This window comes from Salvia splendens, chromosome 1 (genome assembly GCF_004379255.2).
Source record: "Salvia splendens isolate huo1 chromosome 1, SspV2, whole genome shotgun sequence".
Lineage (NCBI taxonomy): Eukaryota > Viridiplantae > Streptophyta > Magnoliopsida > Lamiales > Lamiaceae > Salvia > Salvia splendens.
In genome coordinates, this window is record NC_056032.1 from 28052656 (window position 1) to 28075848 (window position 23193).

Here is a 23193-nt window from a genome sequence, read left to right on the forward strand (position 1 = left end):
GCAAGTATTAAATACGTATGGCGGTATGGTATATAAAACTATACTTTGCAAGTTTGGGTACATAAAATACTTTTAGTAGATCCACAAAATATTTGTTGTATCCGAAAAAAAAGATAAAAATATGTGGTGGATTTACAATGAAATTATGGAATTATTCTAGTATATTGTTTGCAGTAAAATTATGATAATTTACTAAATGAAAATTTTATTTAAATAAACTACTTTATTGTTGAAAATTGAGTAGAAACAATTTATTTTTCCAATAGTATAGCACATATTCACAATTAGACATTTTTGCAAGTAAATTAAATTGATGTCACACACATAATTCTAGACAAATTCTTCAAAAATATTTCCACTTTTACTTTTCCTAATTATCAAAAAGTAACTTTTTCACTTTCTCAATTTTGATAAATTGTGTAAAGATAGCACGTTTTAGGGATGTCCCAATTCTCTTAAAAATTGTTCGAAATATATAGATAAAATTTTTTAACCAAATACTAGCGATATTCTAACTATTACAATTAAAGGAAAAACAACGGTAATTGGAATGAAAATTACAACGGAAATAATAAAAAAATCAAAATATAAGTCGAGTCGAGAGAAGACTTCTTTCCACGAGACAAATTATGTTGTTCTAGGCACCGACAAAGTTGATGGAGCTCCGAGACTCAAGCAATATAGTAATCCTAAAATACACAACAAAATGTAAAGAGTTTGAGAGATGAGGGAGAATGCTTTTATTAGTGTGTAATCCATATACAACTTGATACTTTTTATAGGCCTAAAATAAGAATATAGAAAGACATGAAATTAAAACACTATAAACAATAAAATTAAGGTGATGAATATTATAAGAAGTGAATAGCCAAAGGGCTCCCCATGATCACAATCCATTACTCACGCCATTTGATGGAGTGTGATGACAATAGGAGTAAAACTAAAATTGAGGAATATGGATTGTTAATGAGCTTACTATTTAGGGTATTAGTTACTGGTATTTTAGTTTTAAACGTTTATGTAAATGAGTTATAACTACTTGACCTTTCAAATAATAAAAATAATTTTAATTGATATATAAATTTTTAATTAAAATGACATTATTTTAATTTTTTTTAAACTCCCCTTTTATATATGGAGTTATAATTATTTGACCTTTCAAATAATAAAAATAATTTCAATTGATAGATAATTTTTAATTGAAATGACATTATTTTAAATTTTTCCAAAACTACCATTTTATATATGTATATAGGATTGTGATCAAGATAGAACCATTCTTAAACGTAGAACCATTCTTAAACGTAGAACAAATGCCAAACGGAGGTCGTTAGATCTTTTAATCCAATGGTGTTGATTTGTACAGCAACTTCCCATTACAACCAAAACTATTATTAATGAGTGAATGCAGAGAAGTGAAAAAATAAAGCATGCATGGACTCTTCTTCGTTTCATTCATTCTTCCATCAACATGTGAGTTTTTTCACATGTTGAGTCCGGAATGTCGTGAAAACATAGTCTAATATGTATGATTTTTAATCTTGACCGTCATTTTTTCCTCATCCAATGAATAAAATATGTAGAGTTCTAGGTTCTACACTTAAGAATGGTTCTATCTTTAACGCAACCCTATAGATATATTTTAAATATTCAACAATAATAATTATTTCATAAAATTATTTGAAAAATAAGAACATTTTTTTGTAAATTACTAAAATATACCAAAAGACTGAAAATCCCGAACTTTGTAGCATATGAAATGTAAAATTAATTTAAGATATTGTTTATCAAAAGCTATAATTTAAGATTGCACTGGTGAGACACTTCCTATTAGAGCTTCATATCATTGCAATATAGTGACCCTATACGCTGAAAAACTCAAACCCTAAAACCTAAATCTTAAACCCTTAACTTTAAAATACATCCAATCCAAGCCCCTTGGCCTAGCGGTAAAGGGTGCTGGATACCGCGTCCATCCTGGAGGTCTCGAGTTCGAACCCTGGGTGGCGTAATTTGTCTTTCCTCCTTGTTATAGGAGTTGATTTGTAATTTCCTCCTTCATATATATGATATAAATATATGAAGTTAATTTTTTTTAAAAAAAAACTTTAAAATACATCCAAGCCCCTTGGCCTAGCGGTAAAGGGTGCTGGATACCGCGTCCATCCTGGAACTCTCGAGTTCGAACCCTAGGTGGCGTAATTTGTCTTTCCTCCTTGTTATAGGAGTTGATTTGTAATTTCCTCCTTCATATATATGATATAAATATATGAAGTAAATTTAAAAAAAAAAAAACTTTAAAATATATTCATAAAAAAAAACTTTAAAATATATTCATCATGACTAACAAATGAGTCAAATATCAATAAAATTCTCCCTTCGTCCCAGTTCAATTTTACTTTGTTGATCACTTATTCTATTGTGGGGGTTTGAGATCTGTATTCGATATCTTACGCTGGGTCGGCCTACGTGATAATCCTTACTGATAGTAGAGGTTTTTTTACCTGAAGCTTGGCTGTAAATATGTAACTGAAGAATTTTGTTAAATAAATTGACCATCATCAATTTTAATGTTTAAGATTTGATATGCCAATATCATCTATGTTATTTTGCTTTAAAACCTTTTTGTTTTTTTCAATTTTTATTAAAGAATTCTAATGTTAAAAAGTAAGCACCATGTAGATTATATTTTTCTAATGTCCATTTATTAAAGAAATACACTTTTAATTTAATCGATGCAATTATGGATACAAGTTATAAAACTGCATTGTTTTGACTTGCGTTTTTTTTTGTTCTTTTCTTTTTTTCATATCTTGATTATAGTGTATATTTATTAAAAACAAATATCAGACATTGTGAGTGTTGAGAATTCAAGAGAAAAGATTTATAGGGATGAGTATTGTTCATTTAAACGCATAATATATAATTGCGAGAATTAATGTGGCAACCACAAATTTCTAATTATTAGTCTTGCTGCTGTTTTTTTAATTGACTTTTGGGATGATTTGCACATAAAAGAGCCATAGTTATTATTTATAAAATATTAACGACAATTCAAATACTCCTGATTAAATGATATGGCTAGATATCAATATTCCAATCGTTTTTTTAAAAATGGTCGACTAATCTAACTTAGCTAACTTATATAATAATGCCATTAAAGCCAATCAATTAATAATTGATTAAGAAAATGAAACTAATAAAATTATCCTAATGATGATTTGGAAACGCCATAATGTATATATATTAACTGTATCCGCCAGAATTTATTACCATGTATGTTTATGAAAATAAAAGAATTGTTCAACGGAAGGAAACATATATATTATAGTGTTTATTCTTAAATGTCTAGATTATAGTATCTAAATTATATATTTAAGCTAAAATGGTAATTCCATAAATACCCCCAAAACTCCCTGTAGATCTTTTGAATTCGAATCGAATACTAATCCATGTGTTAAATTAATACTCCTTATTAGCTTCAGCCACCAACTATGCCATTAGGATTTGTTTTTTTTTTTCCAATTATTGTCATTTAAAGTAATTCTATTTTTTATTCACATTTTAATTTCATTGTTATCATAGAAACATAAAATTTTCTAGATTTTTATGAATAACAAAAATATTGTAAACATAACATTAGAAAATTGTTTTAAGCAATTTTGAGTAATATATACAAATATATACTTCATCCGTCCAACAAGAGTATGCACTATTTCATTTTTAGTCAAGAGTATGCACTTTCTAATTTGAAAACTATTTTCTCTTTATTGAGGTGGAAACATTGTCCACTAACAATACTTTAATTACATTTTATTTCTATCTCTCTTTTACTTTATCAAATATGTATTCTACACAATTTGGTTTGACACCAATTTTAATGTATAATTGGTAATGTAATATATAGGGTGGTATTAGTGGAGACGGCTTCACATCATTAGTAATGTAGTGTAATGGTATAAGTTGTAAATAAAATGATGTGTATGACTAATGTGTCGTTTAACTAATCAAAGATTAGAAAGTTCTTACTTTTTAGAAACAGATTAATAAGGAAATAGTTTATATTTTTCAGAGAAGAAGGGAGTAAAATATAAGAAAAGATACTACCATTATAAAAGATTATTACTAAACATGTTAGCAATTATGCCCTCCTTGGCATTTTTCACTTCAGGCTCATATGTGAGTTGTCAAACCATTGGCCCATATAGATGCTAATTCTACTATATATTAATTATTAATTGCATAGTTTTAAATGTGATTTTAATCAGTTTATTCGGTATAATTGGTCAGTTATCGGTTATAATTGATAACCATCAAAACGAAATTAAGGAATCGGAACCGGAACCGGAACCGAAACCAAACTGGAATAAAAAATGTTAGATCTTGGTTAACCGATAACCAATCTTATTCAGTTCGGTTATCGGTTTAACGAATAACCGATAGTCGTATACTCAACTCTAAGAATCTTGAAAACAATTAAATTAGTCCTATAACTTTTTAGGATTCTGATTCTCTAAATTTTCTTAGTTTTTCCATTTTTAGATGCTTATATATTTTAAGTATTTAATGGAGTATAATTATAATTATGTTAAACAACTATAATATTAATATTGTTATAAATTTAAAATCTAGTTAAGAAATTTTTTATGTAATCATAAAATCGTAAATCACACTTAATTATAATAACAATAAAAAGTAATTATAACTATAATTGGAAAAATTAAAATATCTAATTGATTTTACCTTATTTTTCTCATATTTAAATTTCTTTTTATATTTTCTACGTTATTCTATTTTATATTTTATTTTATCTCTATTTAACTCACTAAATATAATTTTAATCTCTGAGCCCAAATGAAATGTCTCAACTTCTTTATTTATTATTATCACTACTACTTATGATATTAATTTTAACTTGTTAAGATAATTATGATAAAATTAAATAAGTTGTACTATAAAATACTATACTAATTATTATCATAATTTTGTAAATTAAGAACTCATTTAGAAAGTCTTAATGTAAATTTAAATCTATGAATTATATTCAATGAATACAACAACAACACTAAAATTATAGTGGTAATCATATTTGATATTACACTATTTATTATTATCATTATATTAATTAATAAATTATGAAGAAAATTTTAATATAATTATTCAAATTACGAATAGTAATAATATAGTGACTATTATTAAGCCCTCGATCAATAACTTATTATGCAAATCTTATTGTAATTCTGAACTTATTGATTATAAATTAATAATAATTATTATATTTTTTCAATAAAAATGTAACTAAAAAATCTGACTTTAATAATTACGTTTATTAGATAATTCATTTATTATGTGAATTAGCTATTTGAATAATTAATTAACACAGATCAGAATCTTAAAAATTTTCCTTTATATTTCTAATAATTCATAAATCATATTCCTGGGAATCTTTGCAAGGCATGCCATTGATCGCATGACGTTAAATAAAATTGTGACATTTTAGATAAATAGTTATTATGCGAATAAATAACGAATATAAATAGTTTATCAATTATGAACAAAATTAATTATTTATTTGACCTGATTCAATCCAAAAAAGACGGGTCTACCCTTATAAGAATCTAAGTGGGCCATATGTGCAAATCATAACGGCCATTCTCTCCTCTCTCTTCCATTTTCCGCTTTCTTTCTCCTGATGGTTGATTCAGCATCGTCAACATTTCTCAGGTTTAATCCGAAAAGCCGCCCAGAAACTTGATTTCATTCGCACGTTGTTTAAAATTTCGACATCAGCAAAACAACAAAGCTCGAAGGGTTGGTTTTTGAATCATTTACTTGCTGGCGTTTTCCCCCTCTTTTTTATTTGATTATGCTATTTTTGTTTAGTTTAGATGAGTTTATTCGACTTGGAACAAGTGTTTATGGTGGTTAGAATCCAGAATTCCATGAAATAAGGCTTTGTAAGCTCAGTTCTATGGTTTAAGGCATGTTTATGGTCCAGCTTAGCATCTTAGTTTATTTTAACACTTGTAGTTCTGGCAATTTTCGATTACATTTTTGGATTTTAGATTTTTTTAGGTGTTCTGGATTTATTTTGATCATGAATTTACGGTTTAGTCTGTGCAGGAGTTGATTGCAATTTGGAGTTGTGGAAGCTGTGTCGTTGCGTTTGTTTGAGTGTCCTCTCCATCTCTAGGAAATGGTGGGAGTATCAGATAATGTTCGCGGATTTCTTTTGGCAATCTCTTCGAGCATTTTTATTGGTTCGAGCTTCATCATAAAGAAAAAAGGCCTAAAGAAGGCTGGGGCATCTGGAACTAGAGCAAGTTTGTTTTGAATCCTTTCATTCTGTTGTATATTTCGTATTCTTTTATAGTTGGGTGAGATGAAGGGGATGTACGCATATTTAGAGAGCTTATAAGATGCAATGTTACAAAATCTTACCATTTGTTCCAATGTTTATATAAGTGGCCTACATGATAAGAGATGAAAGTACAAGTCTACATGATAAAAATAATCAATCATGATAAGAGTTAACTTTGTAAACTGCTTGTTTCTTTCACAACGTATGAACTGTTTAAGAACTTATTTGGTCAATCATTTCTAAAGAGGTTAAGCTTCTAAACAACATACTTATAAGTTGCTTTAACAAACTTATAAGCTCTTGGTGTTCCGATCAAGCTGTTATGTTTGGATGATTTGGTAGAATTGGAAGGGTGTGGCCATGTGATAGAGACTATAGGGACATTGTATGGCAATGTAGTTATAGGATTGGTGTTAAAAACATTTCATGTGTGGAATATCTTGCTATTTGTTGATTATATGTAGTGTGTTTGCAGGTGATGGAGGCTATTCGTATTTGGGGGAACCTATGTGGTGGGCGGGGATGATTGCAAGTAAATAATACTATTACCTACTGAACTTGTGGCTCTTTTGTTCTCGACACTTTGTGATGGATGAGACGTATACTGTATTCCATAACAACGTTTAAATGGTTTCTTGATATAAATAGTTGCATGGTACTGTGTTTATTGCTGCGAATAATTGAAGAATATACTTTTCCAAATGTATTTTATTTGGGCACTAGGTCAAATTCTATGAATATATTGGCAAATGTTTTTGGGTTTAGTGTCACAGCTTGCAGACATTACTTAGGCAACATTATGGATGAGATAGATAAGATTGACAGGATAGAGTACGATTAAATTATTTGGATTATTTAGTTTTGTGTTTTAATTGATGGTTGTGATACAGGATAAACGAGTTATGGTTATTATGTAAAAAATCAGGGTCCTTTTTGTATAATCCTACAAAATGCAAAAAGGTGAGTACAGACAAAACCAATAACAATTTGAGTATATCTTTGGAATTTTACATTATGGATTGGAGGATGATTAAAAATAATCACCTAATTGGACGATTAGAGTGTGTGCTGAGCTATCAATCATGCCTTGTCACTCAAACCAAACGCTTCCTTTGTGTATAAATCAGATAGCATGTATGTAGTGATCAGCAGAATAAGGTTTTCCCATTTTCACACCTCAGGAACCTCATTTCTTGTAAAACTTGATTTATTTGTACACTCATTGATGTCCTGTCATGGCTTATCATTTGAATTAATTACCAATGGATGTGATTATGTATGCAGTGGTCTTAGGGGAGGCTTTAAACTTCAGTGCCTATGCATATGCTCCAGCTATCCTCGTAACCCCATTGGGAGCTTTAAGTATCATTTTTAGGTATTTATTTCTGTGCTTGAACAGGCCAGTCTTACCGAAGCCCCATTTTGAGTATAAAATTTCTCTTGCAGTGCGGTGTTGGCTCATTTTATATTGAAAGAAAAACTCCATGTGTTTGGCATTGTTGGTTGTATTCTATGCTTGGTGGGTTCTATTACAATTGTTTTGCACGCACCCTTTGAGAAGGACATCGTATCAGTCAAGCAAGTATGGCATCTTGCCATAGAGCCAGGTAAATATGTCTAATTCACCTGCTCGAAGTAAATACTACATGGGTGTGTTTGGCATATGTGGATTACATATATTATCAGTCCAATTCATGATTATCTAGAAATATTGTTCCTTTTTATGACTTGAGGATTGGTTTGTTCAAATGCATAATTTCTCTTAAAGATTATGTGTAGTTCTTTTCTGTATGTATGTGAGGTATTTAGTTGCATTAATTGTTACAAAAATTCTATTCTTATTTAATTCTGACCTCGTATGTATTTGGGAATGACAGGTTTTATCGTCTACACTATCATAGTTTTGGTTCTAGTTGGCACTTTAAAATTTGTCTTTGCGCCAAACTATGGACAAACGCATATGGTCGTGTACATTGGAATATGTTCGCTCATGGGTTCTTTAACGGTCAGTTCCCCCTGATATTTTTTTTGAAATTGCAAAATAAATTTAAAGACAGCGCCCATAGTGGACTCAGCCGTTGGATCTTTGGACTCGTGTACTAACCACTCTACCACTAGACCAACACACATGCAGTCGGTTACAGTTCTTTTGAAGCTAATTCTTTTATGTAGGTTATGGCAGTAAAAGCGGCTGCAATTGCTTTGAAGCTTACGTTTTCAGGGTCAAACCAGTTTGTATACTTCCAGACATGGTTTTTCACTATTCTCGTAGTCGTTTTCTGTGTCATTCAGCTGATATATCTCAACAAGGTATTTTTATAATGATTTATTTTTCTAGTAATATGTTACACTGAAACTATTACCTGAATATTGACCCCACACTGATGTTTTAGCTCGAACTTAAAATATTCGTCACTTCGTTTGTTTAATAGATTGAGTAACATTTTGTAGGATTACTTAAGATAGTATTTGTTGATTTTGCAACATTTAAAAAGTAGTGTAAGGTTGTTTGTAGTCATATAGTATCATTGATATATGTAACATTTCTGAATGTTGCAGGGCTCTCTAACATCCATCCACCTTTGCAGGCACTCGACATCTTTAACACAGCCGTTGTTTCCCCTGTATACTACGTCATGTTCACCATCCTCACCATCGTAGCAAGCATGATAATGTTTAAGGTGATTCCTACTCCTATTTCGTGATAAATGAATAGAAATTTAAAAAGGCAGTGTCACGGTGGACTTGAATATGCAAGTCTTTGCTGTGACATTATCGATAAATTCCAACATATCAATGCCAACTTAGATGAATCTTTCAACTTTCAGGAGTGGGATTCTCAAAATGCAACACAGATTATTACAGAGCTATGTGGTTTCGTGACCATTGTAAGTGGGACATTTCTCCTCCACAAAACCTTGGATATGGAAAGTTCCTCGACCATGTCATCCCCGCCATACCATACGAGCCCCCGGCTGCCAGAGCCCTGAGAGTAGCAGTATACAATGTGCATGCATCAGAAGTCGCTATAAGAAGCTAATACTCTCTCTCTCTCTCTCTCCAAATTTCGCAGATTGAGAGTGTTATGATCATATGTTTAGTATAGATATGTTGATGAGAATTAACTAATTGACAGTATTCTATCATAACCAACCTTTTTAAAGTGCAAGACATTTTTGTCCTATTACAAAATGACGTCGTTTGTGTATAGTGTGAAGCACATTTTAAGACCCCTAAATCATAATTTTGACCTTCTACCTGCCACCAGCAAATAGAAACCATAACAAAGAAATGCAGAAGCTTAAATCGCCAATTAATATGAGAAACGACCAAGTTTTGGTTATTTGGCTTAATTTGAAGTCTACTTGTATACTCTCCCTTCATAACATTCAATTTTTTTTAAACGTATAGCTCTTTTTATTGGATGAAAAATGATCAATTTTGGTCAAACATATAAAATGAAAAAAGTGACTATTTTAGTACGAGAGTATTATTGATTGTTAGATGATTGATTCTTTAGATGATTTGTAGACGTAAGTCTATTTTTAATACTTACCAGTATTCTAAAACTCAAAATAGAGTAGGTAATTAGTTCTAATCATATTTTAAATTCATCCCATTTCGAATTTCTAAGCAACAAATACATATTTTTGAGTTTGCACTAATTCAAACATTAATTCACTTTCTCAAATTTTATGAGTAAAAGTAAGTAGATAGAGTATATTTTTTTAAGTTGGGTTTAGGATAAACAGTTGAAGTAAAATCATGTGACATTTAAAATAAAAGGTTATTTGTCTTTGAGCTTTTTTCTTATTTTTCCCCTAAATTTTAAAATTTGAATATAAATGCATAAACTTTAGATTTTTTTAAAAAAAAATTTCCCCCTAGAGCTAAAATCAAAACACATGTGGCAATCAAAATTATAGCAATATGTTTATATTAATTAGAAAAATAATAAATTTAGAAATCCAGTTAATAAATTTGAAGGCTCTTCTGCCGGCGACGGGACGTACGCTGGAGATGTTTTATCAGAAAATTCGAAGCAGTGGTGGAGGCGGTAATGCTGGGGTGCTTGACGGGGGACAAGAAGGCAAGCTCGCAGTCACGGTGCTTCGCTTTCTACACTACACTGTCCACACCAAATTCTCTCTCATTTTCGCCCTCAAAATGTAATCTCCTAAAATCTCTAAATTTGGAGTACATCTCCACTCCCCACCAGTAGAACCTTCCCGTAGAGCTCGACAAGACCGAGCATGGATAGTTTGGTTATACTACAAGAGATGACTTATTTGGATTTCAAATTTATTAGTTTTGTGATTAATATAAATATGTTGGTGTAATTTTAGTGCCACTTAAGCTTTAATTTGCCAGGGAAAAATAAAAAATATCTAAACTTCATGCATTTATATTCAAATTTTAAAGTTTAGGGGAAAAACAAGAAAAAAGCTCAAAGTTTATGTATTTACATGCAAATAACCCAAAATAAAATAAGTATACGTTTAGTATAAATAATTGGAGAGGCTCTAAAACACAAATTAATCAAATTAAACTACGCATTGTTCTCTTGGGATTGAGAATTTTTCAGCAATACCTTTTAAATGGAGTCTGTCGCATCTAATTTGTCAAATGTAAATTTTAAAAAGTGTGTAGGAATGGAGGAGGTTTAGGTAATCACTAATTAGTATTCCAAAGTCAATTTTAATTTTGAGTTTTTGAGTAAAATATGTCTATCCACAGGTTTACATCAAAAGTAATTTTTTAAATATTTTGTGAGTAAAAATGATTTTAAATATTTTGTGAGTAAAAATGATAGAAAATATTCTTTTAAGTTTGAATTTAATGTAAATGGTTGAAGTAAATTTACTTTTTTTTAATGTAATATTACATTAAATTGAATTTGAATTTAGTTAAAGATGCTCTTAGTACTACAAAATACTCTCTCCATTCACGAAAAATAGGACACATTGGCCATTTTTGGTTGTCCACGAAAAATAAGGCACATTCAAAAAAGAAAGTTTTCAACAATTTCTCTCTTACTTTTTTCATTTCTCTCTTGCTTTACCAATTCTACATTAAAACCCGCGTCATTCACAAAGTGTCCTATTTTTCATGGATGGAGGGAGTATGACTTTTCGTGTACATTCCTATGGTTGATAATAATAATCTTTTCAAGCATAGTAGTAATATTCCATCTTCGACTTTAATTCTATCGACACATCCATAAATATTACACTTTATTTGTTTCGGGTACGATTGACATTTTAATTTAGCAAGAAAAATGTGGATGAACACTGTTACAGAACATAGTTTAATTAGTCTTCTTGTCACCCTACAAGTTACAAATGATTAATTTCATAGTACAAAGATTTAAGAAAAATAATTTTTTTAAGTTAAATAGATAGAAATAAAGTAGTTGTATGAGATAAGATAAAATAAACAGGAGAAAAAAAGAGAATAAAGTAAAAGAAAATAAAGTGTTTTTTTTAAGTAAAAAAAGGAAATCAATCACTTAATTGAAACAATCCAAAATAAAAAGTTGATCATTTAAAATGGGATAGATGGAGTATTTATTATGTTAATTGAAAAGAATAAAACAACAAGATAAAAATAATAAAATAAAATCGAATATTAATGTGAGAGAGGAGATTGAATGAGAAAGGAAACAACTCCTCCAAAATATAAGAGCATCTCTAAAGGAAAGGGTAAATGGAGAGGTAAAGAGAAATAACTACCATATTTACCTCCTTTTTATAAAATTTCGTGCTCCAATGGAAAGGGTATTTGAGGAGATATTATAACTTACTTCATTTTGAGAATGTATCTTTACCTCTTCTTGATAGAAAAAGTAAAAAGTTAGTCATAGTTATTTTTGTTCACCTTTTTTAATTTACCTTTTTCTTTGGAGTCCATTACTTTTTAAGAAGGGTATGGTTGGAGAGCGTTGAAAATGGAATCTCATATATCTGTATGAAATGCATAGAGCTTGTATATTTCGACATAATATGGCTTCTCCGGCGACCCACCGAGACCATCTATTTCCACGCCCTCGGAGTCTCATTTCTTGGAAACAATCGTCCCAAAACTCAAACACTCCCTCTCCAACACTTCCTCCGATTCCGAAGACTCGCTCCCCTTCACGATCGCTACATCCTTTCCAAGGATGCGCATCAATTCCACCAGTTCGCTCCTCATATGCCGCCGCCGGTTTACTCCTCCGCCCACGTCAATTTATTCAGGTCAACTCAATTACTTTTATTAGTATAATCGTACTATTTCACTATTTTCTGTTTTTTTATGTTGAAGATGAAAATATCTAAAATATAAAGCAATGAGAGAAGAGAATGATTTTTATTGAACAAACGTGAATTCCAAAAATTACAAAGCTTGAGGAAGAAAGAGCTATTTATACTAGGCTAAAACACGAGCTAAGAGGCAAAGGAACAAACTGCATGTAACTAACTCTGGACGCGTTCACACCTCAGCTGACGTGGAGCTGACTCATATACAGTTGTCATCAAAGCTTACGTGGATATTCACCCATGCACACCAGCCTTCGTTTATGCACAAACACACTTCATTTCTTCATCCATGCACATGCTACTTCACCTCTTTCAACATTTTGTATTTAAAAATTAGGATGATTACACACTTCTTATACTAGAATATTTAATGCTCCATCCGCCTATAAAAATGTTAGGGTTAGTATACTGAAAAGCATGTTTCGAGCGAGAGTTCGCACGAATAGAACGTTGCATGTATACGTAAAAACTCTACAATCCACTTTTGACCCGATTCAGTATTATTCGAGCATTTCGCACGAATAGAATGAGTATATTATTACATTGTGTTTGCTTGTGCGTTTATGAGATGTTTTATAAACATTTAAATGCATAAGAAGTAAACAAAGCCTAAGTCTTTTACTTAGTAGACTGGTTGTGGGCGTCGTCCACTTTAAGGTAACTACAGTCGGTTCTATGAAATGCTTTGCAAAAGAAAAAGAAGAATTTCACAACCTAGATAGGCTTTGGCTACCTATCGTGAAAGGTTGCAATGTCAGTCCGATTATTTCTAAGCCTTATTGAAATAAGATGACGTTAGTGTGGTATAGCACTGAATGGATCTAACAGCAAGACGTGTCTTTATGCTATCTACTGAAAGACGGTGTCTTCATAAATATTTAGTTCTTAATCAATGTACGTTAGCATTGAGCATACGATATTGAGTATCTACTACTTTGACTTACCAAAGGTGCGGGTTTTTCGTCACCCAACGATCCAGGTATATTAGGTAGTGGTGATCATTATCTAGCGGTGCTAGGATTGCTATTATGTTGAATCGCGCACGAGGTGAGTCTCGTTTGATAATGTCCTCAAGAGGAGCTTGAACAAGGTTTTATTATTCGGAAACTGGCCAGTTGGAGTTTTATTACTCTATGAATAATAAATAAGTGTTTCTTGCTAAGTCTACTCTTGGAATTAATAAGATGTTAATTAATTAAGTCCATAGCAGACTTTAATTAATTAATGGACATTTTTATCTTAAGCGCGGGAAATAAATAATAAACAAAATGGAAACCCGGAATACTTATAATTTCAGATTTGGATGGGGAGTTCAATATTACGTCTGTAGTGGCTGCTCGTGATATTCCAATATAAGCTTGTATTAAATTGTGGGTTCAATTTAATTAGTAAAAAGCTAATTGGGGGAGCCCATATCCAAAACCTTCCATAGATCCCTGACTGGGCCCAATATGAACTATTATAAATAGGAGAATAAAAGAGACAGAAATAACTATTTTTTTGAGTGAAATTTTCGTCCACTCTAAATTGAGAGAGGGGGACGATTTTTCTTAAGGAATTTCTCCTCCGTGAGATTTTCAGCTCCTCCTCCGTGAGAAAGTTCTGTCTTCTTTATTCGAGTCCAAGTGTTTCGATAAGATCAGCCCACCCTAATGTCGGAATACAGTTCGGGACACCAGTCAGAAGATCTGTGGTCTAGTATTGAAGATCATCGTGGAGAAGGCGCGAGCAATCGACGATTCTTTGGAGAATCAACGAGGTAAATTGGCTAACTCCGTAGCAAGCATGTTTTAGAGATTTTTGTGCTAAAGCATGTATGTAATTCAAGTTATGAGCATGATACATGTGATAATTACGCGAATAGATTTTGTCTAAATAATCTGCTAAATAGATCCGTATTATGTGATCCGTTAGAACGCACGCTTCCGCTGCCAATCCCTACAATTGGTATCAGAGCCAGTCTTTGGCTCTGATTATTTGGATTTAAATTTCGCGAAATTCATGTATGTATTCGTTAATTGATTGCGAAGCATGTTCTTGGTGTTTTGTTTAATATTTATGCATGATGAACTCAAGAACTAGCGAATCAAGGAACTTGAATTTTTCGATCGTACGAGACGTGCTATCTGTCGGCGTTCGCGCCGAGGCGGATCGCGCCACGCGCGATTGAAATAGGGATGTCGAGACAGTGGGAGCAGGGGAGCTACGATCACGGGACGACGCGCAGACGAGTGAGGGCTCGTGCGCGCCGCCGGCCTAGACCGCACGCCCCAGACGAACCCGCGTTGAGATCGACACGGAGGCTGGCACGGTGCGGCGGTTAGACCGAGAACTGGCCGAGACACCGAGGCGCCGAGAGCCCAAACCCTAGGCGGAAGGCCGAGACGAAGCTCCAAGCCACTGGTCGAGACGTGCGCGCCGACTGGCGCGACGTGTGCCGCATGAGTGGGAGCATCGTGGCTCGGGAGAGCCGAGACGGCGACAAGCTGATGGCCGAAAGGAGCTGCGCCACCGCGCAAGCTCTTGGCCGAGAGCACGCGTCGCCCGACGAGCCAGATAGGCCGAGACGGGTAGCGAGGCGCTGGCCGAGAGCCAACGCCATCCGTCGAGACGCCTGGCTAGATACGTCGGCACCCGATGGTCGATACGGCCGAGAGCATCTGCGCCTTGTGCGCGACGCTGGCCGCAGACGGAGGCGACGGGATGGCCGAGGAACCGAGCCACCCGACGCGTCACCTGGCCGAGACGCTGGCGCGCCCCCTGCGCGTTGGTGCCGAGACGCTGGGTGCGTTGTGATCCGACAACGAACTCGTCGGACTTTCGTCGTTCATCGTTCGTGCGAACCTCGTACGATGAGATAACGATGGAGGATTATTTTAATGATTATTTAATTATTTTATTAAAAGATATCATTAAAATATTATTATTTAAGGGAAATAAAATCTTTTTGAAAGATTTGCCTAGATTTTAGGAATATTTATATTATTATCTATATCTATGGAAATAAATAATATTATTTTATTCCTAGATGATATGAATGAGAATAATTTAATAGTTTCCTAATATTCATCTAGATTCAAGATAAATATGGTGATAAGATTTGAATATATCTTTTGTGAATTATATATATTATATGAGATTTGATTTAATATCAAATCATGGATTAATTAGATTCTTTCCTTATTTATTGGATTTATATGGATTTTATTCCTGGATAAAATCCTAGTTATATTTGGAAAATAATAATCTAATCATTTATCTATATCCTATGGATTAATATGGATTTAATCCTAGATATTTCCTAGATGGATTTAGATAATGATAATATTATTTTATTCTTATCCTGTGAATTTATATAATTTACTCATAGATAAATTCTAGTTGGATTTGGATAGTGATAATATAATATTTTATTCTTATCTTATAGATTTGTATGGATTTGTTCCTAGATAAATCTAAGATAGATATGAATAATTATAATATAATATTATCTAATTCTTTGGATTTATATGGATTAATTCCAAGAATAAATCCTAGATGGTATAGGATTAATATTTATATTAATTTATTTTATCCTATAGATTTGAATAGATTTAATTCTATTAAGACAAATCTTAGATGGATTAAAATAAACATTAATCCAAGATATCCTTATCTTATGGATTATATCCTAGATAGATTGGGATAAACATAATATATGAGAAAATCCTTATTTAATTGGATTTAGATAAACTTATTTATCTAAGAAATCCTAAGTAATGTTTGATATATTCTAGACATCTATTCTAAATAGAATTAAGATTTGTATAAATCTAGGTTGATTGGATTTTATTCATCGTATGGATTATGATGGAATCGATTCTATCTAGTAATATCCTAGAACGATTTAAATAATGATAATCCTAGATCAACATTATCTTGAGTTGAAGGATTAGATTTTATCGAAATAAAATCTAGAATAATCCTAAGTGGATTTAGGTAGTCAACACTATGTTGATAAATCCTAATTGAATCTCCCTTGAATAGATTAAATAATGTCGTTAATTATCCAGTGTGTTTAAATGCCATGCATTAAATTGATTTATCTGTTTATTTGGTGTTTATCATTTTAATTGGATTATCTGTCTTATCTGCTTATGTGATAATTATGCAAAAACCATATAAAATATCTAAGCGATAATTACAACAAGTGCGTTGTATATGGTCTCCATCAATTGGTCTGCAATTTATGAAGCTTTTTCTAATATTATCGCCACCTGCTCTGTGGGGACAATAATCCTAAGAAATAGCGAGTTCATGAGGGCGGATTTCTCGAAGATAAATAGTATGAACTAGAATGTGGTTTCCAATATTATCGCCACCTGCTCTGTGGGGACAATAATCCTAAGAAACTGCGAGATTCAGAAGTTCACATAGAATTTATGAGATAGCTTGATCTTGTTAGCAACACATGAGCATTGTTATGGGAGTGTGTTGTAGAAATGAGACTCTGTAATGCTAAATTCGATGGTCGTGCTTAGGCAACATTTGGCGGCCATGCCGTGCTGCGGTCTCTGGACTATTCGTCGGTGTTGTGACCAGTAAAATTGTAAAAGGAGGATTCTGCTGCAGGAATGTGGAAGAAATTGGAAGAGCTCTACATGACAAAGTCCCTAGCTAACAGGTTGTATCTCAAGCAACGTTTATATTCTTTTAGATTCTCTGAGGATAAAGGGATTTCGGATCAACTTGATCATTTCAACAAGATAGTCGATGATCTTGAAAATGTTGATGCCAAGCTAGAGGAGGAAGACAAGGCCATTGCCTTGTTGAATGCTCTCCCAAAATCTTTCGAGCATTTCAGAGATACCATGTTGTATGGCAGAGAAAAAGCCATCACACTTTGGGAAGTTCAGTCAGCCCTAAAGTCCAAGGAGTTGCAGAAAGCATGTGGCGTTCAGGAGGGAGCAGGTGACGTTTTGAACGTCAAGAAATTCAGGTCCAATGGGAAGAACAAAAGCAACAAACCCCAATTCCAAAAGAAGAAAGATAAGGATGAAAGGAAAGAGTCCAGATCTTGTTTCCATTGCAATAAACCTGGCCACTTGAAGAAGAATTGTTATGGTTGGAAAAGAAAGCAAGAAGAGGAGACTAAAGCCCAAGGGTCATCTGATGTCACCCAAGAGAAGGAGGATCTGCATGTTCTGAATGTATCAGAATCCGATATTGAAGAGAGCTGGATTGTTGATTCAGGGTGCAGTTACCACATCTGCTCTCACAGAGAATGGTTTGAAGAAATCAAGCCGGCTCAGGGGTCAGTCATTCTAGGTAATGATCAGACATGTCTTGTGCAGGGAATAGGAAAGATCAAGCTGAAATTGAGAGATGGAGGAACAAGGATACTCACTGATGTGAGATTGATTCCAGAGATCAAAAGAAACTTGATATCTCTTGGGGTGTTGCAGTCAAAAGGGTGTGGTTTTAGATCACATGGAGAGAACCTTGAGATTTATAAAGGCTCTCAAATAATACTGACAGCAATGAGGGTAAGAAGCCTGTATTACCTGGATGCAAAAGCTGTCACTGGACAAGCTCATTCGGTTCAGAAAGTTGAGAAAGATTTATGGCATAAGAGGCTGGGACATGTTGGTCTAAAGGGAATGAAGATGCTTGAGAAACAGGGCCTGATCCAGTGTTCAGATATTGAAAGCTTCAAGAAATGTGAAGATTGCATAATGGGCAAAAGCAAGAAACTTCCATTTCCAAAAGCAAAGCATATTTCCAAAGCACCACTGGATTATGCTCATAGTGACCTATGGGGTCCGGCTCAACCTCAAACAGTAGGAGGAGGAAGGTATTTTATGTCCGTAATTGATGATTTTTCAAGAAAGCTATGGATTTTTGTGCTCAGGGAAAAATCAGAAGCTTTCAAAAGCTTCAAGATATGGCATACTCTGGTAGAAAGACAGAAAGGAGTGTCTCTCAAGTGTTTGAGGACTGATAATGGGCTGGAATATCTCTCAAATGAGTTTGACATCTTCTGCAAGGATAGAGGAATTCGAAGACACAAGACAGTAGCAAGGAATCCTCAACAAAATGGCATTGCGGAAAGGATGAACAGAACAATAATGGAGAGGGTTAGATGCATGTTCTTGACTTCTGATGTTCCCAAGAAGTTTTGGGGGGAGGCTGTCATGACAGCTTCTAAAGTAATCAACAAGTGCCCATCTTCTGCTATAGATTTTGAAATTCCAGACAAAAGATGGTATGGAGAATCTCCAGATTTTTGTAGACTCAAACCGTTTGGATGTAGAGCTTATGCTCATGTAAAGGGTGGAAAGCTGGATAGCATGGCAATAAAGTGTATATTTCTGGGCTATCAAGATGGAGTCAAAGGATATAGGCTATGGGATCAGGAATCTCAGAAGCTGCTGGTGAGCAGGGATGTTATCTTCGATGAATTGAGCATGCCCTATGCTGAGTCAATCTCCAGATCAGGAGCCAGCAGTTCTAGCCTTGAGGTGGAGCCTCTGGATGTGAGTGCAGCTGAACCAGAAGCTGATGTGCCTGAAGCTAATGTGCCTGGAAATGATCTCCGTAGTAATGGAGATACTTTGAGCAGTGGTGGCTCTTACAGATTGGCCAGAGATAGGCCTAGGAGAGCAACAAAACTCCCAGTAAAGTACAATGATTATGAGATGCTTTTCTAAGCACTGTGTGTTGCAGAGTCAGTTTTATATGATGAGCCTGCAAATTTCCAAGAAGCTATGAGAAGCTCTGAGAAGACACAATGGATGAGGGCTATGAAGGATGAAATAGACTCATTGTTGAAGAATAAAACTTGGGTATTGGTTGATAGATCATCATTACAAAAGGCTGTGGGTTCAAAATGGATATTCAAGAAGAAAGTAGAAATGTCTCAGAAAGGGGAAATAAGGTTCAAAGCCCGGCTTGTAGCTAAGGGATACACTCAGGAAGAAGGAGTGGATTACAATGAGGTCTTCTCACCGGTTGTGAAGCATTGTTCTATAAGAATCATGCTAGTTGTGGTCACTCAACTAAATTGGGAGTTGCATCAGTTAGATGTAAAAACGGCTTTTCTAAATGGGGATTTGGAGGAGACAATCTTCATGGAGCAGCCGGAGGGTTTTGTGATTAAGGGCCAGGAAGATAAAGTATGCTTGCTGAAAAAGAGTATATATGGACTAAAGCAAAGCAGCCGGCAATGGTATAAGAAGTTTGATTCTCACTTGGCAGAAATTGGCTTTCACAAATCTGCATAAGATGACTGTGTGTATATAAGAAATAGAGATGGAAGAAAAGTTGCTTATCTGGTGCTGTACGTAGATGATATGCTTGTGGCAGCTGAGAACTTGACAGAAGTTCAAGCTATAAAATAAGAGTTGATGCAGAGTTTTGAGATGAAAGATCTTGGTGAAGCAAAGAGGATCTTAGGCATGGACATCTGCAGAGACAGGAGTATTGGTGAACTTTGGCTTAATCAAACTGATTACATTCGAAGAGTAGTCAGTAGGTTCAAGATGCAAGATTCTGATGAGAAAGCAGTGCCAATGCCTCAGCATTTCAAGCTTTCAAAAGAGCAAATCCCAAGGTCCACTGAAGAGAAGGCTGAAATGGATGTTATTCCATATTCAAGTATTGTGGGGAGCATCATGTACAGCATGATATGTACAAGACCTGATTTATCTCACGCAATTAGTGTCACCAGCAGATTCATGAAAGAGCATGGAAAGGACCATTGGCTGGCATTGAAGTGGATTTTGAAGTATATGAAGGGATCTAAAAGCACTGGAATTCTGTACAAAAGGCAGAAAGAGAAGATTGAAGAACCACTAATGGGATATTGTGATTCGGATTATGCATCAAATGTGGATACAAGGAAGTCTCAGACAGGTTACATCTTCAATCTATATGGCAGTGCAATTAGCTGGAAGTCGTCCCTGCAATCTGTGGTAGCCTTGTCAACCACCGAGGCTGAATATATTGCCTTGACTGAAGCAGTAAAGGAAGCAACTTGGTTGAAGGGAATTATTGAAGATTTTGGTGTGAAGCAGAACTCAGTGGCTATCTTCTGTGATAACAATAGTGCTATCTGCTTGGCTAAACATCAAATTCATCATGAGAGGACAAAGCACATAGACATCAGACTTCACTTCATCAGGGACATCATTGATAGAGGGGAAGTCAGGGTAGAGAAAGTGGGGACTGAAGATAATGCTGCGGATATTCTTACCAAGCCACTGCCAGTAGCAAAGTTCAGACATTGTCTGAAACTGGTCAGTGTGGTTTCGTTTTAAGGTGGAGTAAGGCAACAATGGAAGACTCTTGATCAACTCAATGCTCAAGGTGGAGATTGTTGAGTTCGGTTGATCACTGAATTGCTCAAGGCATGAGACTCAGTTACACAACGGCTACTTACTCAAGAGTTTGTTAAAAGTTGGTTGTGAAGATGAACGGCTGAGATGTGGAGCGAGAAGTGAAGGAATCGGAGCCGTTCAATGCATATATAATAGAGAGTTTCTGTTAAAAGAAGAGAAGAGAAGAAACCGTGAGATACAAGAGAAGAGAGAGTTTATTCACCATGTCAAGATCCTTGAGAGTTCTTTGAGTGTGTGAGGTTCACATCGAGTTTTGTGAGAGTTATCTTCTTTGTACTGTGTATTCGTAGTTACGCACAGATTGTCTTTTCTTCTTCATCTTGTAAACCCGTGGGGAAGGAATAAGATCAAGAGCACTTCCCGTGGATGTAGACTTTTACGTCGAACCACGTAAATCCGGTGTCATTGTTTTGTTTCTTGTGTTGCTGCGTTTCCGATCATACAAACCATCTCCAACTTTCACAAATTCTCTTGGAATTCCATCAGAATAAACACCCGCCGCCTAGCCAAGTCCGAGACTGAGGCTGTCGACGACGATGAACCCGAGTAATTGTGGTTTCTTGTAATTTCTTTAATTCATCCATTACTACTTTTCTTGAGCTTCCATAACTTTTGCTTGGTTGTGATTCTGGGATTCTAATCTATATTTATACAATCTTGATGAAATTGGTTTGATTCTAGTGTTCGATACCAATTCAGCAAGTCATACTAGTTTAACATCGGCATCTTATGGCAATGTGAATATTAAATTGAAAGTACAAAGTTTTTGGGGATAAAATTAAGAAAATACCGGGCCAAATTCATATGTTTATATTCAAAAATAAAATATTGAAAGTTTGTATATTTACCGTCAGATAACCATTTTTAAAATAACTCTAAAATCTTTTATGTCGTGATCGCGATGTTAACAGAGTTCAAATTGTGGTTTATTCATTACAAAAGTTGAATTTGTCTCCCCTAAAAAAGGATTGAATTTGGTGTATTTTTTAATAGACTTAATTTGAATCTGTCTCCGCTAAAAGAGATTGAATTTGGTTTTTTTTTTAAATATAAACTTAGCATAAAATTCGAACTGTAAATATACAAAAAAAATGGCGGGCCAGATGACGCTCCTCAACCAATCGCAAGGTTCCACGCATCATGATCAGCAGTTCGAGTTGTCTATAAATATACTTGTACAAAAATTTGTTTGTTGACATCTCAGAGTTCATTTCTTCAAAAATAGATAAGGATGTTTTTATTGGATTGGTTTTATGGAGTGTTAGCATCGTTGGGATTGCATCAAAAGGAGGCCAAGATTTTGTTTTTGGGTTTCGATAATTCCGGCAAAACTACCTTGCTTCACATGTTGAAAGATGAGGTCATATTTTGTCTTAGCTACAACCAGAGATGTCTATGATTTACGGTTAGGGTGTTTTTCAAGGTTCTGATTTGGAACCTGAACCGGCCCGCGGTTCCAAAAATGGTGGTTTTGGTTCCATTTAAATCTCACGGTTCCGGTTCAGAACCACCCGAAAATCGTGAAACCGAACCGGTGGAGAACCGCCGGTTGGAACGGTTTTCGAACCGGAACCGTAACCGCGAAATACGCTCAAGGTTCAGTTCCAGTTTGAAATTTTCCGAACCGTAACCGGCGGTTACAGAACCTTGTGCATGTCTAGCTACAACAGTTGTTCTAATAAAATTTAGTCTTAATTAGTGATTCGATTATGTTGAATTATTGATGCAGCACCAACCAACTCAACATCCAATTTCAGAGGAGCTGAGCATTGGGAAGATAAGATTCAAAGCTTTCGATTTGGGCGGCCATCAGATTGCTCGAAGAGTCTGGAAGGATTACTATGCAAAGGTTGACGCTGTGGTCTACCTAGTCGATGCCAATGATAGGGAACGGTTTGCTGAGTCGAAGAGGGAGCTCGACGCTGGCAAAAGCCCCCTTCCTCGTCCTAGGGAACAAGATTGACCTAGTGTATGCTGCCTCGGAGGACGAGCTGCGCTATTGCATAGGCCTCTACACCACCGGTAAAGGTAGGGTTAGCGTTGATGACAGCAACATTCGACCGCTTGAGGTGTTTATGTGCAGCGTTGTGCGTAGAATGGGATATGGCGACGGTTTTAGATGGCTGTCTCAGTACATCAAGTGAGTGTGAGTACT

At 34.6% G+C, this 23193-nt stretch overlaps 1 protein-coding gene and 1 pseudogene across 1 annotated transcript; both read left to right on the forward strand.

Annotated features, from left to right (window-relative positions):
* Positions 1-5721: 5721 nt before the first annotated feature.
* Positions 5722-9445, forward strand: LOC121797701 (probable magnesium transporter NIPA1). Its single transcript, XM_042196381.1, has 9 exons — positions 5722-5811; positions 6115-6323; positions 6837-6893; positions 7646-7736; positions 7808-7968; positions 8239-8366; positions 8534-8671; positions 8950-9042; positions 9190-9445. Exons 2-9 carry the CDS (start codon positions 6197-6199, stop codon positions 9349-9351), a joined length of 957 nt encoding a protein of 318 aa, XP_042052315.1. The 5' UTR covers positions 5722-5811; positions 6115-6196; the 3' UTR covers positions 9352-9445.
* A 12824-nt stretch (positions 9446-22269) lies between these two features.
* Positions 22270-23182, forward strand: LOC121803967 (annotated as a pseudogene).
* Positions 23183-23193: the final 11 nt, after the last annotated feature.